The sequence below is a fragment of the Bombus flavifrons genome, chromosome 8 (assembly GCF_040668555.2).
Source record: "Bombus flavifrons isolate JBK064 chromosome 8, iyBomFlav1_principal, whole genome shotgun sequence".
Taxonomy (NCBI): Eukaryota; Metazoa; Arthropoda; class Insecta; order Hymenoptera; family Apidae; genus Bombus; species Bombus flavifrons.
The window spans coordinates 12,233,256-12,254,788 of NC_138449.1; the positions used below are offsets into that span (position 1 = coordinate 12,233,256).

At 34.8% G+C, this 21,533-nt stretch overlaps 2 protein-coding genes across 10 annotated transcripts; both read left to right on the top strand.

Annotated features, from left to right (window-relative positions):
* The first annotated feature begins 110 nt into the window (after window positions 1-110).
* On the top strand, window positions 111-12,744 carry dop (microtubule-associated serine/threonine (MAST) protein kinase dop). 8 transcript variants are annotated; one of them, XR_011173894.1, is made up of 24 exons: window positions 111-570; window positions 706-924; window positions 1,053-1,271; window positions 1,352-1,431; window positions 1,530-1,632; window positions 2,031-2,112; window positions 2,403-2,505; window positions 2,587-2,810; window positions 2,888-2,963; window positions 3,047-3,277; window positions 3,341-3,572; window positions 3,647-3,981; window positions 4,053-4,225; window positions 4,286-4,356; window positions 4,433-4,660; window positions 4,736-4,963; window positions 5,038-5,596; window positions 5,761-5,945; window positions 6,023-6,243; window positions 6,318-6,650; window positions 6,941-7,006; window positions 7,290-7,779; window positions 8,003-11,787; window positions 11,896-12,744. XR_011173894.1 is itself a non-coding variant. In XM_069118858.1 (23 exons), exons 3-23 carry the CDS (start codon window positions 1,094-1,096, stop codon window positions 9,103-9,105), a joined length of 5,301 nt encoding a protein of 1,766 aa, XP_068974959.1. In that variant the 5' UTR covers window positions 111-570; window positions 638-924; window positions 1,053-1,093; the 3' UTR covers window positions 9,106-12,744. The 8 variants fall into 8 exon arrangements, 7 of the variants coding, with proteins under 7 accessions (XP_068974959.1, XP_068974960.1, XP_068974958.1 ...); XM_069118858.1 differs by having other exon boundaries at window positions 638-924; window positions 8,003-12,744; XM_069118859.1 differs by having other exon boundaries at window positions 1,037-1,271; window positions 8,003-12,744.
* Window positions 12,745-14,082: 1,338 nt separating this feature from the next.
* Window positions 14,083-20,147, top strand: LOC138182733 (prolyl 3-hydroxylase 1). Of its 2 annotated transcripts, XM_069118880.1 has the most exons (11): window positions 14,083-14,589; window positions 14,881-15,145; window positions 15,771-16,095; window positions 16,169-16,294; window positions 16,962-17,098; window positions 17,203-17,358; window positions 17,758-17,997; window positions 18,089-18,184; window positions 18,258-18,411; window positions 18,643-19,060; window positions 19,138-20,147. In XM_069118880.1, exons 1-11 carry the CDS (start codon window positions 14,360-14,362, stop codon window positions 19,208-19,210), a joined length of 2,220 nt encoding a protein of 739 aa, XP_068974981.1. In that variant the 5' UTR covers window positions 14,083-14,359; the 3' UTR covers window positions 19,211-20,147. The 2 variants fall into 2 exon arrangements, with proteins under 2 accessions (XP_068974981.1, XP_068974982.1); XM_069118881.1 differs by lacking the exon at window positions 19,138-20,147 and having other exon boundaries at window positions 14,089-14,589; window positions 18,258-18,485; window positions 18,643-18,799.
* Window positions 20,148-21,533: the final 1,386 nt, after the last annotated feature.

Consider the following 21,533-nt stretch of genomic DNA (forward strand, 5'->3'; position numbering starts at 1 on the left):
CCATTGAATATTGAATATGAAAACGGTGCAATTTCTAAGAACAATATACCGATACAGTAAGCGAAGCAGAAAGCACGTACTCGTACGTCTGCTATAAAGGGTTCGGTGTTGATTCTCGGTGCAGCTAGCGGCCAAGGATGCGTGTATTTGTGCGCATTTTCATGCGCCGGTATTTGCGCGTGCGTCCGTGTGTAAATGCAGGCGCAAGAGTGTGTATGTATGTGTGTATGTATATATGTGTGTGCGCGAGGACGTACATGTGTATACGTCCATCATGAGTCAGAACCCATGGTCGGTCCGCGTTTCGTAATTAATTTCTACGGTGAGGAGAAAAATGCGAGTCTAGACTCGGGACTACGACACCTGCTCACTCCCGGGCCGCTTGTCCTCGGAGGACATGCCCGTTGTGCCCGGTAAATCGTGCACCTTTTATCGTCTTTCTGCTCTCTTCGTATCCATTATGTGTGCTTAGTGTTGTGTGTTTTCTTCTCTTGTTTCTCTCGCCGAATCTTCTGTATTCCTGGTTCTGTCCTTCCATCGGATTAACGTTTCTCTGTCCTTCATCTACAGGTACATCTTATTTAAAACAGGTCTCCCCGTTCGATTCTTCGAACCGCCTCTACGATTCCTTTTTCAGTCGACCAGAGCATAATTTATTTCCTGTCTTCTTATATGTTATGAATTTTCATGCAACAACACCAACAGAAGAAAGGACTGTGTCCGAGACGGCATTTTAAGCCATCAAAAGTACGGACACACAAATGGTTCCTCGACTGGTACGTTTGGCCGATTTTGAACTGTCAGTCTTGACGTCGATCGAACTTTCACGAGAAAGAATGGATTGTGAATTTTTCGACAGTTTTGTTTATCGGACTTACCTATCGCTTTGTTTTGCTTTCGTCTGAATAAGACGAATTGAATCAGGTATATATTTACCTTTTATATTCATATTTTCTTTTTCGATTTTCTTCTTTAATTCTTTAATAATGTCAATGTTTCTTCCAAAATAATAAAAAGGATGAAAAGTTGCTAAAAGACTGATTTAATTTTAGGTAACATAAATAATTGAGGGTAAAAGAAATAGAAAAAAAACATGGACCAGAACAGAAATAGACCAAGCAGACCCCGTCTTCGTTCTCATGGCAATTCTGCCAGAGTACTCGTATTTGATCAAGTTGAAAGCGAAGAATCTGCTTGCAGCACTGAAGCAGAAGTGCAAAAACGTCCAATTCCACCAAAAGTAGAGAGCAAGGAAGCTCCAGTTCGACCTGGTTAATAAAGATTTATCATATTTCATTTATTTGTCTATTTATTTCTTTATAGTTCTTGACATTTAATTTAATTTCTGCAGTTAGTGGAGAACTCTCAAATCTGGTTCGAATGAGGAATTCTGCAATTGGGAAGTCTGCACCTTCATTATCTGTTCACGTGGTTAGTGATATTTACTATTAAATGTTAAATATAAATACACAGACTAATAATAATTATCGCATAAGCCAAATATATAATATGCATATTGTCTGTTTTAGCGTGATTTTAACATTCCCCGGCGTGCTGCTAAAGCAGCTCATCGTAAATCTTTTATTGCAACAACATCTCCAACTTTACCACGTTGTCATTCACCATTGTCAGGTGATATAAAATTTTATTCTTTAATGCTTTGTTTCTGATTATTCAAATGATTCTTCAATGATATTTTATATATTTTTTATGTACAAATTATTTATGAGTGCTATGTATTTTATGAAAATGTTATATAAGCATTCTGGCATACCCTTACCCAAGATTTTTAAATACGTATATTTACATACATATATACATCATAAATACATATATCCTTGGTTAAAAAATTGTAACGCAATTTGCAGTCTACGCAGTTAGATTTAGAAACTTTAACTTTTACCTTTAAAAAAATGTCCTTAAAAACAAATTACTTGTTAATTACTTAGAAGCGTGTATTTTATATTATTTTTACAATTCAATTATCATAGAGAACTAATTTCTTTTTTACTGCTTATTTCCTGATATAGCATTTGTCCCGATTGTAGGCAGTCCTCTAGAGAGTCCTAGGATGTCATCCAGTCCACATTTTGCTTTTGCTCCAATTAAAAGGTATCTATTTCATAACTACTTTTAGTCTGTTTAAATCTGATCTGTTTACCTATATAAGTAGGTGTCGTCATTGTCAGCATTATATTTTTAATACATTATTAATAGTAAAGAAAACAAATGCTGATGCAGAAACTAGGTTGTGAAATCTTTCATAAAAAACTGAGAATATGGCTGTAAGATTTCTTGTTAACAAGTGGTTGGCTTTTCTTGTATATGTTAGCATTATTAAGTAACATATATCATCTATTGTAAAGTTAATTTTTCATACTTAAATGCATATAATATTTAAGGATCGGTGGAGGTACCACAGGAACTGGAGATGGCAGACGATGGTCAGTTGCTAGCTTACCATCTAGTGGTTATGGTACAACACCAGGTTCCAGTAATGTTTCGGTTAGTTAATTATCTCGATAATTTGTTTAAAGATACCTACAATAATCTTAAAGAAGTCTATTAACTAATATACTCGATTAGTCACAGTACTCGAGTCAAGAACGCTTGCACCAACTTCCAAATGTTCCCACCAAGGACGAATTACGTATGCTTTCTTGCCATTTTTCTAAACCCGGCACGCCGTGTTCTTCGCATCCAGGTTTTCCAGGATCTAGTATTTCTAGTATTCCAGGCAGTGTATCTCTCAGTCTCGATGAAGAAGGTCGTAGGTCACCGTTACACAGACCACGGTCACGAAGTTTAAGGTAAATACTGTTGATATGATTTCTATTTTTCAGACATTACATTTTCTCTCAATTGTACGTATTTGTTTAAATTATAGCAGTCCGAGTCGATCTCCTGTATTGGACAGCGAAATTGTTATGATGAATACTCTTTATAAGGAAAGATTTCCAAAGGTACATTTTAATAGAAAGTATATGTATATCGTGATGATATAATACTATATTTACGATTTCACTTAAGAATTTTATTTGTTTAGGCAACACAGCAAATGGAAGAACGTTTAACTAATTTTATTAATGAAAACAAGGAATTGGATGAATATGAGGTAATGGCAAATATGACCCAAGATTCACTACCGATTTTACGGTTTGTGCATCATCAAGTAATTGAAATGGCGAGGGACTGTTTACAAAAATCTCAGGAAAAATTAATTACAACTAGATATTTTTACGAAATGAGTGAAAATTTGGAACATTTGTTGATGGAGGTAATTGTATACAAATTTACATGATAAAATAAATAAGTAATGAACAAACGTCTTTATTTATAGACAAAAGATAAATCACTTGATGCAGCAACAAGATTAACGGGGCTTATCAAAAAATTACTATTAGTAATATCACGTCCAGCTCGTCTATTGGAATGTTTAGAATTTGATCCAGAAGAGTTTTATCATTTACTCGAACAGGCTGAAGGTCAAGCAAAAATTAACGCGGGAATAAAAAACGATATACCTCAGTATATTATTAACAAACTTTCTCTTAATAGAGATCCAATATCAGGTAACATTTCTTGTATAACTCTTTCTTCTATTCATCTAAATTCTGTGCATATTCACTATGTCACTATATCTTAGAACTGCAAGAAGATTTAAATAAACTAGAAGATTCGGCAAGTTCGAGCGATAGTAATTTACAAATCGCTTCAAGTCCAAATAAAGACGATGAAAAGTCTCACCGCGTTCCTTGTGAAGGCGATTATGAAGTATTGAAACTCATTAGTAATGGTGCATACGGCGCAGTGTATTTGGTTAAGGAGAAAACTACACGACAAAGATTTGCTATGAAGAAAATAAATAAAAACAATTTGATGCTAAGAAATCAAGTAGAACAAGTTTTTGCTGAGAGAGATATAATGAGCTTTACAGACAATCCATTTGTAGTTTCTATGTACTGCAGCTTCGAGACAAAAGTGAGTACACACATATATATAAAATTACATATATAAAATTTAAATATCTGTTAACAAACATTTGATTACAGAAGCACTTGTGCTTAGTAATGGAATATGTAGAGGGTGGAGATTGCGCGAATCTTTTAAAAAATATCGGTCCATTGCCACCGGATATGGCAAGATTTTATTTTGCAGAAACCGTTTTAGCTGTTGAATATTTGCACAGTTACGGTATTGTTCATCGAGATTTGAAACCTGACAAGTACGTAAGAAAAGCATGTTATTAATTCATTCACTATTTCATATATTGCTTCTTTTTTAGTTTACTTATTACTGCCCTTGGTCACATTAAGCTTACTGACTTTGGTCTCAGTAAAATGGGTCTTATGTCCTGTAAGTGACACAAAAGATCGATGTTCGTGAAATATACCTTAATGATTGTCGAACAAAGTTCTTTTTTCGTTTTCAGTGGCAACAAATCTTTACGAAGGATACATAGATAGGGATACGAGACAATTTTCTGATAAACAAGTGTTCGGCACACCTGAATACATCGCCCCTGAAGTTATATTACGCCAGGGATATGGTAAACCTGTTGATTGGTGGTCTATGGGCATTATATTGTACGAATTTCTAATTGGCTGTGTACCATTTTTTGGTGATACTCCAGAAGAGTTGTTTGCTCATACTGTTAATGGTAAATATTGATATAAGATATAAAAAAAGTTATTTGAGAAGTACTTAATAATATAAACAAAATAATTACGCCTAGATGATATCGATTGGCCAGATGAGGATGACTGGCCTGTTCAGCCAGAAGCAAAAGATATTATAACAGCGTTGCTTCAACAAAGTCCTAGAGATCGTTTAGGCACTGGTGGATCTCATGAAGTAAAAGAGCACCCTTATTTTTATGGAGTAAATTGGAATAGTTTACTCAGACAAAAGGCTGAATTCGTACCTCAATTAATCAATGACGAAGATACAAGCTACTTTGATAGTACGTATAACACATTCGATATAATTCCTATCCTCGTATTAATATTGAAAATTAACAAATCTGTGCTATTTTAGCTCGTATGGATAGATATAATCACGATATAGGCGACGATACTGATGACACCGATGACTCCCCTTTGTTCGGATCGTTCTCCTCGTATTCTCCGCAATCACGAAAAATATCTCAAACCCGTCCACCGCAGATAAATCCTGAACAAACAGAGTCGGATGTCTCAAAGAAACAATTATTCCGTACTGAGCTCGAACGCACAGTCGCGCAATTGTCTTTCGGATCTAATAGCTCAACTACTCCTCCATCCAAATTAGCAGAATCAACTCCGTCAGAAAAGAATCGATCTTCTTCGTCCATTAGAAATACCACGTACATCGAAACGCCTCCAAAGGCGGACAAGTCGAACACGTCATTCACGAGTCCTGCCACGGTGACCAGTGGCGAGTCCCAACTAACAGTTATTAAAAACAGTCACATAGAAGGGACGTGCATCAGTTTGAGTACACCCGATTCCTCGCAAACGGAGTCTGAGGATATCAGTCCGCAGATCCAGAGAAAACGACACGTGCATTCTCGTGATAAGCTGCCCAGGTTCAGTATATGCATTGATGATGAACACATGTGAGTCGTTCAAACATACATCATGCCGAACATTATAATCATTATCACGAAATTAGCTCCACTGTCATTGAATTCAATAATATGCATATAAGCCATCCAATTTCCAAAGCATAATGGATAAAAAATTATATATGTGTAGTTATAACAAATAAATTTCATTTCAGGTTGGATTTATTTGCTGCAAACAGAGATACAACCGAGGAAAGCAAGCATAATTCTAGTACCGATTCTTTCGAATCATTCAACGCCATATCAATTATTCCATCCGCGAAACAAAAGTCGCGGTCTGTAATTAAATCCGCATCCACTAGTGGATTGTCCTTAGTTATACCAACCAGTGATTTCTCCTGTACATATTATTATGAATTAAATTATTTCGTGTTACGTTTTAATGTTCAATTTTAGTTACGAAGTCACACTTTTTAGATGATGCGTCATTAAATACTCAACCAATCGAATCTCCTGGTGGATCATCCACTGCCTCTTCAAGAGATACATCTCCTTGTCGCGAACTGAGTCCACTGGTAACTAGCCTAAAACCTCCTATTATCATTCGAAGAGGGCCATGTGGATTTGGCTTCACTGTGCACACTATCAGGGTTTATTATGGTGATAGTGATTTTTACACTATGCATCATTTGGTTATGGTATGTTACAAATAGTTACACAAAGTCAAATTTCAGTATGTATAGTTTATTTGAATTTATTCCATATTCAATAGGCTGTAGATCAATCCAGTCCAGCTTTTGAAGCTGGTTTAAGACCAGGAGATCTTATAACGCATATAAATGGCGAGCCAGTCCAGGGTTTATATCATATACAAGTTCTTCAATTGATGTTGAGTGGTGGTGATCACGTAACATTGCGTAGTACACCATTAGAAAATACTAGTATTAAGACGGGCGGAAGGAGAAGAGATCTGACTCAGAGCAAAATGGCACGCAGAACGCTGCATAAACAGCGCAAACTAAAACGTGATCATTCCGATAAGAAACGAAAGACGTCCCTTTTTAAACGAATTAGTTCGAAACGAGCTAGTGTAGAGATGCAACAGGTATAGAAAAAGTTTACTTCTTTTTTGCTTTTAATCTTCCTCTTTTTCTATTAATCTAAACGAATTAATTTGAAGATACGTGTTAGTGGCTTTTGTACAGATCACTTGTGAACATTTTGAAGAACGCCTTAAATTGTGAATGTACGAGTATATCTGTACAATCTTCTTTTTTATTTTAACACGAAACTACTACTGCTACTACTATACTACGCGCGGCATAAATACTAAAGCACCGGCAATTTCTATGCAACACACTTTATTATGTTAAGTATTACTTTTTTTTATTGCAGCCATTAACTATCAGTTGTCCATTGTCAGCACCCATTCTATCCAGCGACAGCAAACCTCCACTTATGGTATGATTTTTCGTAACGTTCCGTGAACTTCTTGCTAACTTCATTTTAGTTGCTGTTTCTTTGATCGATACTTATTTGCCCGATACAATCCCGTGGCTAAATCACAGCTTTTACATATCTGTTTTTTTTTTTAATTGACCGTGACAATGTCAAAGTTTTACACTGTACACTGATCACAAAAAATATTTGAGTGTTCGAAAGAAGAGAGTTTGATATTTCATCTTCTGGCTAGTACATACTAGCATACCTATTGGCTAGAAACGTTACACGACCTTTTTTGCAGATGGCTGCGGGAATCTGTTCGCCGTCAATGGTAACACCTAGTCGGTCGTTCCAGTCATTCACACGTTCTCAAGAAACGTCACCATACTTTGCAGCCTGTACAAAGTCTGTCTGCAGCCCGTCACCTCCAACAAATCGCGTTAACTCGGATTCTTATCACTCCACGGGGAATTCAAGTCCCTGTTCCAGTCCAAACTCTTCGTCTCCAGGCTCCACTACGTCTGCTGCAAATCTACCGACTATCGCCAATCAGTCTCATTACCAGAGGCCGAGCACGCTTCACGGTTTGAAGCACAAATTACACACAGCTGCAAAGAACATTCATTCGCCGAATCGTAGAAAATCTGTGGGACATATACCATTGTCTCCATTGGCGAGAACTCCGAGTCCATCGCCCCTTCCAGCCAGTCCTACTAGAAGTCCTAGTCCGCTAGCGTTTCCTACGGGACATCAACCTGGTAGCTCGAATACTACGCAGTCCTATAGCCCAGGTAATATATAAATCGACATACGAAGCTAGTAACTTTGAAATAATACTTGATTTGACTTTGAATTGTCAGCAAACAATTTTTAACTTTAAGTAATCGTATATATAAAATCGTGATAGAAAAAGTTAGTATTATACATAGAGTTAAATTAAACTGTTGCATTTATAAACAAACGGATATAAGATGATCATAAGATGATCGATATAAATATGTTTGAAACACTTAGGTGTCTGCTTATCAACGCCGAACAATCAGAAAAAAAGTTATGGACGACCGAAGTCAGCAGAGCCCGGTTCCCCGTTGTTGAGAAGGGCGCTTAGTCCAGACAGACTTCATCCTCGATCTGCGGAGAACAAAACATCGATCTCACCGTTGGCAAACACAGTGGTGAAAGTAACTCCACGTGCAACTATAGCGCAATCCTATTCAGAAACCCCCGAGGAGTGCAGTGATAGCTTCAAAGAGTCAAACGACTCAAAAGTGGAGAAGAAAGTGTCAACGGAATCAAAGTCGGATTATTCGAAAATATCTCATGGGATATCGATCAATTTGGGAAACGTAGGTATATCTAATTCTTGTGGCAGCACACAGCTGCCCAGAATAGCAGAAGAGAAGGATTCACCAACCGGTTCAAAGGCTGACGATTACTCGAAGGAAGTTCTACCTTTAGATAAGATGGATAAAAATAACACGTCTATGAGTAAATTGACAGAATCAGAGAATATTGGTGACCGTAGTGATCGTGTTGAATCAAAGACAGAGAGGCAGAATTTGTGTACAAAAAATTTAGAAGTTTTATCTATTAATAAGATTGAGGAGGGCGCTCAATCAGATAATTGTTCTAATGTACAAGCGCGTAGTTCGCAAAGCACATTTCACAAGCAATCTCAGAACATTGAAAAAGGTTCACAAGCTTCATCTCAAAAGACATCATCACAAAATAGTGAAAAAGGCTCGCAATCTTCGTGTCAAAAAATATTGTTGCAAGCTAGTGAAAAGAGTTTGCAATCTTCCGCCCAGAAAATATTATCGCAAGCCAACGAAAGAGGCTTCATGCAAGGTGTATCACAGAAGTCATCTCAAAACAACGAGAAAGTGTCACTGGCTGCGGTGCAGAAACTACTTCAAGGCAATGAAAAAACATCTGTGCCTCATAAAGTGACCGAACAAAAGGCAGCTGGTAAAAATTCAGAGGCTAATCTGGAAGGGAGGAAGATATCGAAGAAGTACAAAATTGATAGCTCTGACGGCTCAAGTAACACTTCCTCCACACAACACTCGAACACATTTGAGGCTATGGGGACTGGGAAGGACAAGAAAAACAATTAAATAATTATCGTTCGATCGATTGTTTAGATCTGAGAGTGTAACGAGATAAAATGTTTGCGTGTGATGATCCGACTTCTTCTGCCAATGGAACAAATTGTCTGTTTTACAAAAGATACAATTTTACGAAAGAAGAAAGTCGAATGTCTGATAGATACACGGACGTGCAAATTGTAACTCGAGTAAGATCAGAAAGATGATAAATCAAAAAAAAAAAGGTAAACTGGTTTAATGTTTACAGCTTTAAAAGGAAGTTTGTATTCGAATTAAGTATTTATAGGCTTCCATCGAATAACATACCTGAACACATAGCTTTAGCTGGTATTTCTATCTTGTGGCGGTATTTAAACGCTACCGCTATTCTGTAACCGTAATTTTTGTCATACGATCATTGAATACAAACGTAATCCAGATGAAAGTAGAGGATAATTGCAATTAATTACTATTTCAACGGTTTTAAATGAGCGCAGTCTGTTGAAATTACAGTTGCTAATTCTCTCCAAGAAATTAAGAAAATAAGAACGAAAAAATTGGAGTAATTTACACTTCGGGCTACAGTATTTATACGATCTCATTTACATTTACGTCTAATTATTACTAGTGCATCATACATATATGGATCAACATATAGCAGTCAGCGAAGCGCGTACAGATAGGTTTTCAGTATGTGTAATATTTGTGAAGTTAAAGAAAAAAAGTGGAAGCAATGTATATCGTATATACTCGTAATCCAGATTCAGATGGAAAAGTTTTTAATGATATCTTTTAATTTATTTAATAGAATAATTCATCTGAAGTTATAATTTTTTCACAAAAGTCAGGTTTACATGTTAAATATTTATAAGATGCATATTTGTAAGTTTTGTGAAATAATGAAACTTTCGTTTTTACGACTTATATGTTCCATTTAATATCGATTATAAACGAATGTCTTTGAGAAGGTTCTCTTAAAATCGGCCTATAACGCGAGTATATACGGTAAATAATTATCGCCGCAATGATTAGTGTCCAAGATGCTCCCGTATGCACAATGATATTAACCTGTCTCAATTTCATTCGACTACACACTGTGATGTATTTAATTGAAATTAATGCGAATTGGTGCTAATATGTACCGCTCAGGTATCTTCGCGAGAACTGGTGCTCTCAGACAAGTTTCAAGTACCTAAATCACTCACTCGTTTAGAAGAAGTGATAAAAGAAGAAGCAGAAGAAATAACAAAAAAGAAACAAGAAAGAGAAACATAGCATTAAAAAACACGAAGTAGCGAACATATCGCATTGGAAGCATCTTGAAAGTTCTTTAGTGATAAAAGAAAAATAAAAGTAGCGACTGTTTCGAAGGGCAGACTTGGTCCTCTGAGACGCAATGTAATCATTTTTTTAGTATTAAGTATGCGTTAATTTATTCTGTATATAAAAAACTATGTATTAGTTAACGGCAGAAGCGTATGTTTTAATTGTGAAAAAAGAAAAGAAATGGTTAGTGAGACAGGCTGCAGTTTTTGGTTTTTATAAGTTGTTTACCGCGTTTATTAGCGCTTTCCTCACGAAAGCTTGCTTATTGTACGGAAAAGGAAACATTGCCATAAGGAGCAACACGGTATATATATACATATAACGTATGTGTGTCTCAGCCATAAAAAGTTACAGTTTGCTCTTATAGATTTTTAAACATATCCACCATGATCAACATATTAATGATAAACTGAGCAATTATTGTGTTATATATTTCTTTCCTTTTTCTTTCTCTCCAAGAAAATGAAATATATTTGTTTCCCGTCTATTAACTAGAGCAACAAGAAATGGTGAAATAACATAGCCGCGCGATATTGGCCATTTACGAGTAAAGTACGAGCTCATATTGCGTTATGTATTGTACACCGTTTTAAATATAAAGATAGACGATAAGGAAATACTTAAGGAAAAACTGGCTTTAGAGAAGTAAGCAGCGTTACGAGGCACAGTTTCGAGTACCATTGTCATCATCTTTGCATATACCTTTCTAGAGGACTTTTCGTTAACAAGTATTCGCGACAAATTCTAACCGTGATTATTGGCATATCGTTTACTCTATATTAAATTATTTCACATGCAAAGCACTTTGGCTCCGTTCGATTTTTGTATCCGTTTACGAAATGACTTTTCGAAGTTAGGTGAAGCATCACGATTAACCTTGAAGCTTGATAAGAAGAAACTCGCGTGTCGATTATTCGATGATCGCATAATCTTCTGCATCGTTACTAAGACTTTTTCAGACAGCCATTATTGCACCTCTCCTCTTTATCCGTATCCCCTTTCCTCTGCTTAACGTATGGTTGATATATGGTCGATGTTATAGCGTTGATGTCGTCTTAGTTAAGAGTCCGGTAGTCGTATTGCGTTTCCCAAGAATTTCGAGGTAGCTTGGGCGTTTTTTCGAATCCGACGAATTCGTTGCTCTATGAGGCTAATGAGATTAAGAGAAATTAAGAATAAGAAAATTAAAATGAATAAAAATACAAATGTGTCGTGATCGGAGACAAAGAAGCTCCAAGGAAATGTTGAATGTTTTTCTCCGGACATTTCGTATGATGTTAAATCTTTTTTTAAAAACGGAAATGTATATTCGGCACGGATTCTAGAATTCAGAACAAATTCGAGGAAACGAAGGAATAAGAAACAATCGTCCCTAAGATTTCGATGGTGAGATATTATTAATCTATTATAGTAGACGTATAATATGGCTATTATTCTTTGTAGAAGCGTAGAAGAGCCACGATCGTTGTTGTTTTCATTATTTTTGCTTTATAGATTATTTTCATTCTCGTTCTGCACGTAGACGAGTAAGTGATACTAATTAGCGTTCTGCGATGGGTCAATGGGCAGCAACAACTCCGGTCCTTAATTGTAAGAACAAATCATAAATGGACGAGCTAGAAATTCGAAAGCTACAATAACTGCTAATTGATCCGTCATAAGTTCTATTCGAAAACGAAAAAGAGAAATTTTTGAGAAGAGATTTTTCTACGTATTGTATGCGATCTAAGTGATGTACAGCACAAGACGATCGATGCTTTGTTTGTTGAACAATGCTTTGTTATATTTATACGGATTGTGATCGCTGCAGGGATTTTATGAATTTGTTAGGAGTTGTTTTACGAGGCAAGCAAGCGTTAAAGATGATTCTTTGCTGACGCCAAGCGTTGTTGTATCCTTCAAACGATGAATCCTTCAAATTTGTCAATTTGTTAACAGAAAAGTGGAAAACTCGAAACAGCTTCAAGGATGTCGCTTCTTAGTACGCGTTTTTCCTTCCTGTTTCACGAGGGTAAAAAATGTAACTGCGTAAAAATAATAACGACGAATATTTCTACATATAAAACGACACCATATATTCGTCTGGAACTGTTCAATTTTAATCAACAATGATTAAACAATTTTAGAAAAAAGAAAACACAGGAGAGCGACGCTTTGCGATCAATATTCGAATTCTGATAACTTCTTCTTCATTTTTAAGATCTTCTATAGACTTCGTTGTTCTTTTTTCTTTGTGATAAGCAAACGGATATTCTCCATGAGAATGTTTATTAGCGAACTTGATGAACGTTTGATAATTATATTACACACTCTCCAGATGAAATACAGTTTCGTTTCTTATTACACGCTTTGTTGTTTTTCCTTCCGATTCTATTCATATTGTGATACAGTGCGCGCGACCCAAGCTAACGTTCGAACAGAGAAAAAAATTAAAATTGAAGTAGGTCAAGTGTGAACGTACTTGGGAGACGTTTTTTGGCATCATCTTTTTGTGTCAGTGTCTTCCAACTGTGGCGTTTTTTCTTCCTTTTTTTTTTTTTTAATAATTACCGTTCAAAATTAAAGAACTCGAGCAAATTTTCACACTCTGAAGTACTATATCATGAAATACATATTTCTTTAGCTTTTCTTAGAGCTTCACAATTTTTAGCGAAGCATTAACGTTGCTCAATTCTCATTCTAATATTCTTCGTATATACCTTTTTAGATCTGAATTTATGTTAATTTTTTTTATAGAAACGTTTGCGAGTTTTGATGCACTTTATTGTTAATCGTTTAAGTTGAACGTGAGAGAGGGATTTATGACATTCTAATAATTTACATCATTTGCAAAAAAAAATAATAAAATATTTATTGATCATTTTGAAATCGATTCATAACGAAATATGTATTCGATTCGACGTGTGATTGTTAAATTAATCTTCATAACATGGTATCGCTTGGCGCTTTTTTATTTAATACAATAGGAGAAGTCAGCAGAAATATCACTAAATATAGCTATTTATCTTTAATAAATATTTCGATATCTTATTTACTAAATTAACTCCATTATACGCTCCCGCCTCCTTTGACACTCTACGAAGGATTTCTATTTTCTTATGCTTAAGAAGCTTATAATACTTAAGATCTATACTAAAAATTCTCGACATTAGAGAGATCACCTAAATATCTGCCTTATTTATGAAGGAACTTGTCAGGACAAGGTTGAAGTATTTCAATCTAAAGTTAAGAAAGAATTTTTTCTCAAGTTCATTTTCTTAAGAGACCTCAAGGTCGATATGTTTTTTAATAAAACTCTATATATTTTTTTACACCAGTGGATGTAGCTTTTTATTCCCTGTACAAAAGTACTAAGGCACTTATGTACTTTCCTTGTCTTCCATACGGCAAGTGTTACGAAATTAAGGTTAAAATATCTTTTAAACTAACTGTTTCAGGCACAAGTATCTTGATACGTTTGTATATAGAACAAGAAAATGCGTCAACTGATGAATAATGAAATATAGAATTTCATTTAAAACGTTACAATTTGACGAAAAATGATCTTCAGAAAAAATTCTTCCCACCGATACATGGTGCCCCCTGAAATACTTTAACTTTGTCCTAAGAAGCTTGTCGTACAACCATACATAAGGCAGATATTTATGTATCTCATTAAGCTGAGACACCCCGTATAAAATATTAAAGAGTCCATTGTTATTCTATTTTTAAATTAAAATATTCATGGATACTTTTGACAGAGCGATATTCCTAAAATGGTAAAAAACGCATCAGATGTCGGTGGATCGAGGATTGACGATTATGATACAGCACTGCAGCTACATTTGGAAACTAGAGAGAACATGGAGGGGATAGGTGATTACGTATGTCTCGTGTGTGGATCACATCTCACAGTTCCAGCTTTCAGCTCTCCTTGAGGGACTTCAGTATGAATCGGGACGGTTGAGTAGTATCCACGATGATGAGGTTCGTCATACTCTTGTTCTTCTGCGGCGCGATCGCTGGTAGTAACGACACCTTGAGCAACGTAATCCCCAGCGACGAGCTACTGGATTTAGAAGAGCAGAACGAGGAGAATAGACTCGCAAATAATAGAACTCTGAACGAAATATACGAGGATGCTGTTCACGCTTATCTGGACGAAGACTGGGACCGTTGCATTCAAGACTTCAACACAGTTTCTCATGGGTAAATCTGAAATTGAAATTATGAATTATAATGTATAAATTATGAATTATAAGAATAATGATTATATCTAATTTATAATTATAGATAATTATAAAAAGAGTTGGTAAAAAAAATAATTAGTGAAAAATATTTAGTAATTAGCGCAAGAGAATCCTATACGTATACCTTTACTATTTACTAGAAAATAGAAATTCAGTTTTTAAACTGCAAACATGACAAAATATAAAGTGTTTTACTGTGCAGATATATCTTTTTCAATATTCTTTTTTTCAATTTGATACTTTTTTTTAGATACAAGGCCTACAAGCGAATGATAACAAATTGTAGACGAAAATGCCGTATGAAAGCTGAAGGTACACCACCGATTTTTCCACAAAACATCGAGGATTTACACTTTTATGAAAAAAAGATCAAAGAGACACTGTGTCTCTTAACGTGCAATAACGAATATCGGGAGATCGTTGGCTCGAATGTGCTGAAGATGTTACCACGTGAAACTGAACAGAAATTGTTGAACAATGGTATTTATGAATACCTGCATATTTGCTACTATCAGGTAACTAAAAAGAAAGAATAACTATTAGAAATTATCTTAAGATTTAATCCTCTTTTTCTTTGGTGCCGCATAAGATAATTAAAAGAAGCAAAGAATATAAAAAATTATAAAATGGCAAATATATTATTATGTAAATGTAAATTATAAAATATGGGATAAATTAATCGATTTATTGTAGCTTTCAGTCTTTAAATTTAGCAAAGGATTGATGCTTCTTTAGTATCCCATAAAAGAGGCTGGCGAATTCTAATAAGAGAACTTACGCAATCGTGGCTTCGCAAACCTTACACTAGTGACTTTTTTAGCAGATAAATAATGAGTTTAATGCTCTGAGCAGTCAACTCGACCATAAAGCCTAGCCTACGTAATCGGCGTGCTGATGTTCGGTAGCAATGTACCGGAGCGTATTGCATATGCGTCTCATAAAATATCCCTTCAAACAATCAGATCTCATAATTGCATGAAATATGATTCTAATAAATTTTCGTCTTTTGCAATACTAATCAACTTTTTCACACTGATCCCATGTTTTAGTACAAGGTTTCATATACGTTGTATCATCTCTTAATTCCATAAATTCTATTCTGACTTTTTTACCATTTTTTAATAAATATATTTTTTACAGACACATCGATATCAAGACGCAGCCAACGCGCTATTTACCTACCTAGTCGTACATTCTAATCATGAGGTGAATCTGAATCTTTTCAAACGCTATTTAACACTGCCAGGTGTGGAAGAGGAGAAGGTGGTAAATCTAGAAACACCGACTTATGTCAGCGTTTACTTCAAAGGCGTCTCAGCTTATGAAAACGGAGATTATGCAGAAGCCGCCGGTCTGTTCGAGACATCGTTACGATCGTACTTAGAAGCCGAGGAGGAATGTAGATTTTACTGCGAAGGTCCTTTTGACCAGGGTTGGCATCCAGAATTTACTTCCTCCATCGCAAGTGAGTGGATCTGAAACATAAAAGAAAGCCGGTATATTTTTGTTTCCTAAAAATAGTCCTCCATTTCTTTCAGATCATTTTACGTACTGTTTGAAATGCAAACGATCGTGTTCGCGTATGTTAAACAATATAAATGGCGATTACCGCAGACACATGTTCAGAAGTCATTACGATTATTTGCAGTTCTCTTATTACAAATGTGAGTATACTCGCTAGTCGAATTGCCATGCGAACTTAAGATAAGTTAATAGGGATTTTAGAAGCTAGGAACGCAAAATTTTAATCATAGCTGCACAAAACACGTATCTATCTCTAACTTCCGTGATAATATACGCTGTACATTTTTCGTATTTAAAAAATGCATAGCCTTGTACCAAATAAGCTAACAATATATATACTGGCGCATTTATCGCCACCAGTATCTTGTTTGTAAAATGTAGCGAAGTTTTCTCTGAGAAATTTTATGAATACTAGAGACACGTGATTGAATAGATCATAAACATATATGCGTCTGTTATTCATGAAATTTACTGATAATAACACCTTGATGTACGAATAGTTAACTTATAAATGTTACACCTTTGCAATTACCATGGCAAATTAATTGTAATTTCGTGAATAGAGCTCTTCAAGAAGCTCTTAGTCATAGCTCGAAGGACGTTTAATTGGATTAATCTTGTGTAAGTGCTTAGGCTGTTCCATTTTAATGATCGACATCGCTTATCCGTGGAAATAGCTCCGAGCTGTTGCCTAATCTAGTTTTTTGCCGCTGACTTAATCTCTCGTTGAGCCAATTTATTTCCCACCATGGGCAGCCTTGCAAAATATTATACTACATTAGTATGTATCATTACGTGTTTTTATAGTGGGAAACTTAAAAGCAGCCTGTGCCGCTGTAGGAAGTTTCTTGCTCTTTGATCCGGTGGATAAAACGATGCTACAAAACAAAGAATACTATAATGCTCAGCCAAAAGTCAAGGTTGACTATTTTTCTCCGAGAGAGGTGACTATCCGACCATTTATCACCTAAAAATATGAAAATACAAAATGCAATAAATGCTAATAACATATACAAAATTAATTATATCCCTTTTTTATTTTTTTTAGGACGCTATCAATTACGTAAAAAGACAGGAATACGAATTGAACCTGCTGCATTACATTTCTAATGAATTTTCAGTTATAAATGAGAAATTCCAGAAGATAAAAAAAGAGAAACAGAACAATGAAACGAATAATGCCGAAAAAAAAGAGCTGGGAAAGGTAAAGAATGAGATATAAAAAAGATTGAAAATACATATTTGATATTAATAAACCAATCGACTGAAACACTTATTCGATTTTTACGCGTACAAATCGGTCAGTTATTTTCTAAAGTCTAACATGTTTGTACTTTAAGAAAAACTCTTGATTACCTCTGTGTATCTTTTGAAAGAAAAAGATAATAAAATATTCACAAACAGAAATACTTTTTTTTAATCAAATAACTAGTTCTTTTTCCATTCGAATTACTTATGTTTCTATTAGATGTCATATTCGAATTTTCATTGAAACGCCTATGGGATGCAACCCAAAATGCATCCGTGCATTTATTATACAAGCATGTAGGCGATTAGTAAATTAATTTTTCTAGGAATCCACTTTTAACCGGTTATTTTTCAGATATCAGATACAGAAGCAATATTACACCCACCACCTGGTTATTCGTTGTTTTATTACACGAAATTATCAAACAATTTTTCAATGAAACGATTCGAGGACCACAAAATACGCGATAAAAGATATTTTGAGGCCAAAAACGATATTTATTTAAAAGAGGAGGATCTTGGTGGGAAAAATCGTTATGTCGCTGATGGTTTTCTTAATTCCACTGAGTGTGAATCTATGATGCAGTTCGCTACTGTATGTATCATTAGGAACTTCTATTTTACTCTTCAAAGTCTGTATCTGTATTAACAATTATTTTAATGTACATATATGTATATAATGATAGATGACTGCGGTAGAAGGAGATGGTTACAGTGAAAATAAAAGTCCACATTCAAAATATGAAAAGTTTGAGGGAATAACTGTTGGGCGAGCGGCTTTGGTAAAATATTCTTATTTTATATAATGGCTACAATAATATGCTGATGTATTAATGATAATGATGTTGATTCTAGATGGTATACTTTGGGCAAATAAAACCAGAATGGTTGGAATTGCTTTTAGAAAAAACCGAAGAAGTCCGGGACCATGTGGAAAGGTATTTCGGACTAAATCATCGACATCTGTATTTCACCTACACTCATTTGGTCTGCCGCACAGCTCTACCCGGTAATTTTCACCTGATGCATCATCGTGCTTCTGGTTCCTTTCGCAGCCGAAATCGCGTTGCACCGATTCACTTGGTACGACTTGTGGGTAACGGTGACCAGTCAAAACATAACTAAATAATCACTTCCAGATTTTTCCTTTTTCTTTAACCTGAAAAAAACATATACACACAAAAAAAAAGAATGAACTTATCCCGTAATAAAGCAGCAAATCATTTTTATTTTAATTTAGATTCGCCGGTGAATCGAGACGATCTGAGTCATCAAGTTCACGCGGATAATTGTCTGTTGAAGGATAGAGATGTCTGTCTTCGCGAGAGTCCAGCTTATATTTGGAGAGACTACTCTGCGATTTTGTATCTGAATGACGATTTTCAAGGTGGTGAATTCTTTTTCACCGAAGATCGCGTTGTTCGAACGATGGATAACGTTGTTTCACCACGTTGCGGACGAATTGTGGCCTTTTCTGCTGGTAAAGAAAATCTCCATGGAGTACGTGGTATTTTACGAGGTAAGAGATGCGCTTTGGCGCTATGGTTCACTCAGGACAAGAAATATCTTGAGTACGAGAGAGTATTGGCATCGGCAATCTTGAAAAGAGTTCAACGAGTAGGACCTTTTGAGGGAAAGGACATCCAAGTGCCTCCGAAGTAAATAATATATTCAATGTTTCAAGTATTAAGATGTTAAGTAACTTATTGTCTTAAAATATTTCTTTGATCTTCAGGTACGAGGATATGCTTATCCAATATATGCACAGCGATGAATTGCTGAAACATTTTTTGAAAAGTTCTCTATAAGAGAAGTATGAATGGTTGTGAAGGATAGCTACAATACCTTGCTACAATTTCAGAAGTTCTACAGGAGAAGAATAATTTAAAGAGTAATATATGTATTTTTATGGTTAGAAAAATCTGACCTAATATCCAAACTGGGACCTGAGAAGATGCATTAATAGTCATTAACAAAAACAGTGAATCCTAGTAAACATACGTTGAATTATAAATTCTCAGTTTCTCTGTACTTATAACGGAGTCGCTTATTGAAATTATGTACCTTATCAGTATCGAACAGTAGGCTCTTTCGAATAAAATGTCGACGGTAAATTGCTTAACATTAGTATGATTGCTTATATAAATTCCGAGCAAGTTATTTTTACATTACATTATATATACATTATATATATATATATAATACATGAAATTTATTTTATAACAAGGATGGTATAGAACTTGCAAGAGATCTATACAAGTGTTTTGTATTGATTATAATGAAATCAATTCGCAACAGTCGATGTACTCCGCTTGGTGTTATATTCTTTTTTTTCATTTTTATATATCTTGCGTTACTCACAATTTCTCTTTTGATTCATTCATACCATTTCGTTTCCTTTTTTCTTTTTGTTTTAAGTGTACAAAGTATCATTAATTTTTTTTATCAAACTTTCTCGTCTCTGTTAAACATATTAAATCGGCGATTTTATACATTAGAAATGAAATGTCAATATGTATATTGACACGAAGGATGTCCATAGTCACGGCACACATACACAATTGATGGTTTATTTATATATAAAATATCCTAATCTTTATTAGAACATAGACATTACATGTCAACAGGCTTACATAACCATTCTATGTATCATGTAACATGTATATCGTATTAATTTATCTTCTTGTTCGTATTTATACTATGTATAAGAGTTTATTATGTATATGCAATTGCATTGCAATCCTATCTTTTAACGCATTTCTCTCTCTCTCTTTCTCTCTTCCTTTCATTCCTTTTTCATGCTCCCTTTCTCTCACACATGACTTTAAGTCCTGTACACACGACTGCCTTTATTTTTTTGTATGCGTGTCAATTCCAACACAAAATGCGCGTGTTTGTTTAAAGTTTCTTTCGTGTATGTGTGTGTGTGTATGTGTGTGTGTGTGATTTTATTTATCAGAATTTGATAAAATTGTATTTCTCGTCATTATTACAATAATACGTAAAAAGCGAGTCGCATAAAATCTAATCATATGTTTTATTTCTGCGTAATCGTACGCATAGGAATCGAAAAAACTTATGCCCGACTGTAATGATATCAAAGGGTGATTAAAAGCCGTAGTTAAACCACGTTTTCTTTTTAAACACCGTCAGTTCTTTGTTCGGGAATTCAGTCAGGAAGAAAGTGAACGCGATCATACTAACATTAATTATGTTTCGTTACAAACATTTATTACGAAATTATAGTGACATCTGCGTATCACAGAAGAGCTCAGTCGATTTTTCGCAGGAACCACTCCATAATAATCGTATGCTCTTTTCTTTTTTTCTTCATTCTTATTTATCTTTTTTTTTAAACATTATCATGCCCAATCATGTACCAAAGATAGATATTTAATCTTTAAATCGTCGATGTCATAATCAAACATTTCCAAACAATTTTTTCCGATCAAATGCTTTCAGAATAGGATCAATCAATGTAAAAGCTTTACTAAAAGAAACATATCAACATATTTGTTAAGTATTAAACAACATCGAATGGAGTGGTCACCAATTTTATCGCATTACTTAGATGGTTTCTTTATATTGCTCTTCGTAGACCTTTTCTTTGTTTTCTTTTTTCACATGAGTATATGATAATAATAGTAATCATTACTATAATAATAACAAAATGAAATGTAAATTCGTAAAATAGACGTGGAGCTTCGCGGTTAAACGCTAAATAGTTTTCTTAAAATATAAAATCATCTTACAATGTACCTTTCAAATGAATGATAGCTATAAAAAAGTTTACCGTGCTTGTCATTCAATAACCAAACATAGCGTTCGCACTTTTTCTACGAATTACTTCATAGCTTAAAGGATAATGCACTTTTAGAGCCAGGTAACGAATACCTTGCAACAAGTATCACTGCAACTCGTGCATAGATCAAAATTAGACAATCTACATCTTTGAGCATGTTAACTGAATTTGTCATTTTTATCGGACGTTATAAATATAACATTAGGAAAAAAATAAACAAGATATTTTTCATAAAATCTAATAGCTTTGTTAAAATATCAATAAAAAATTAAAAAGTAAAATGTTATAACTTCTAAAACGAATGGAAAAAACTAAAAAAATATTTTACA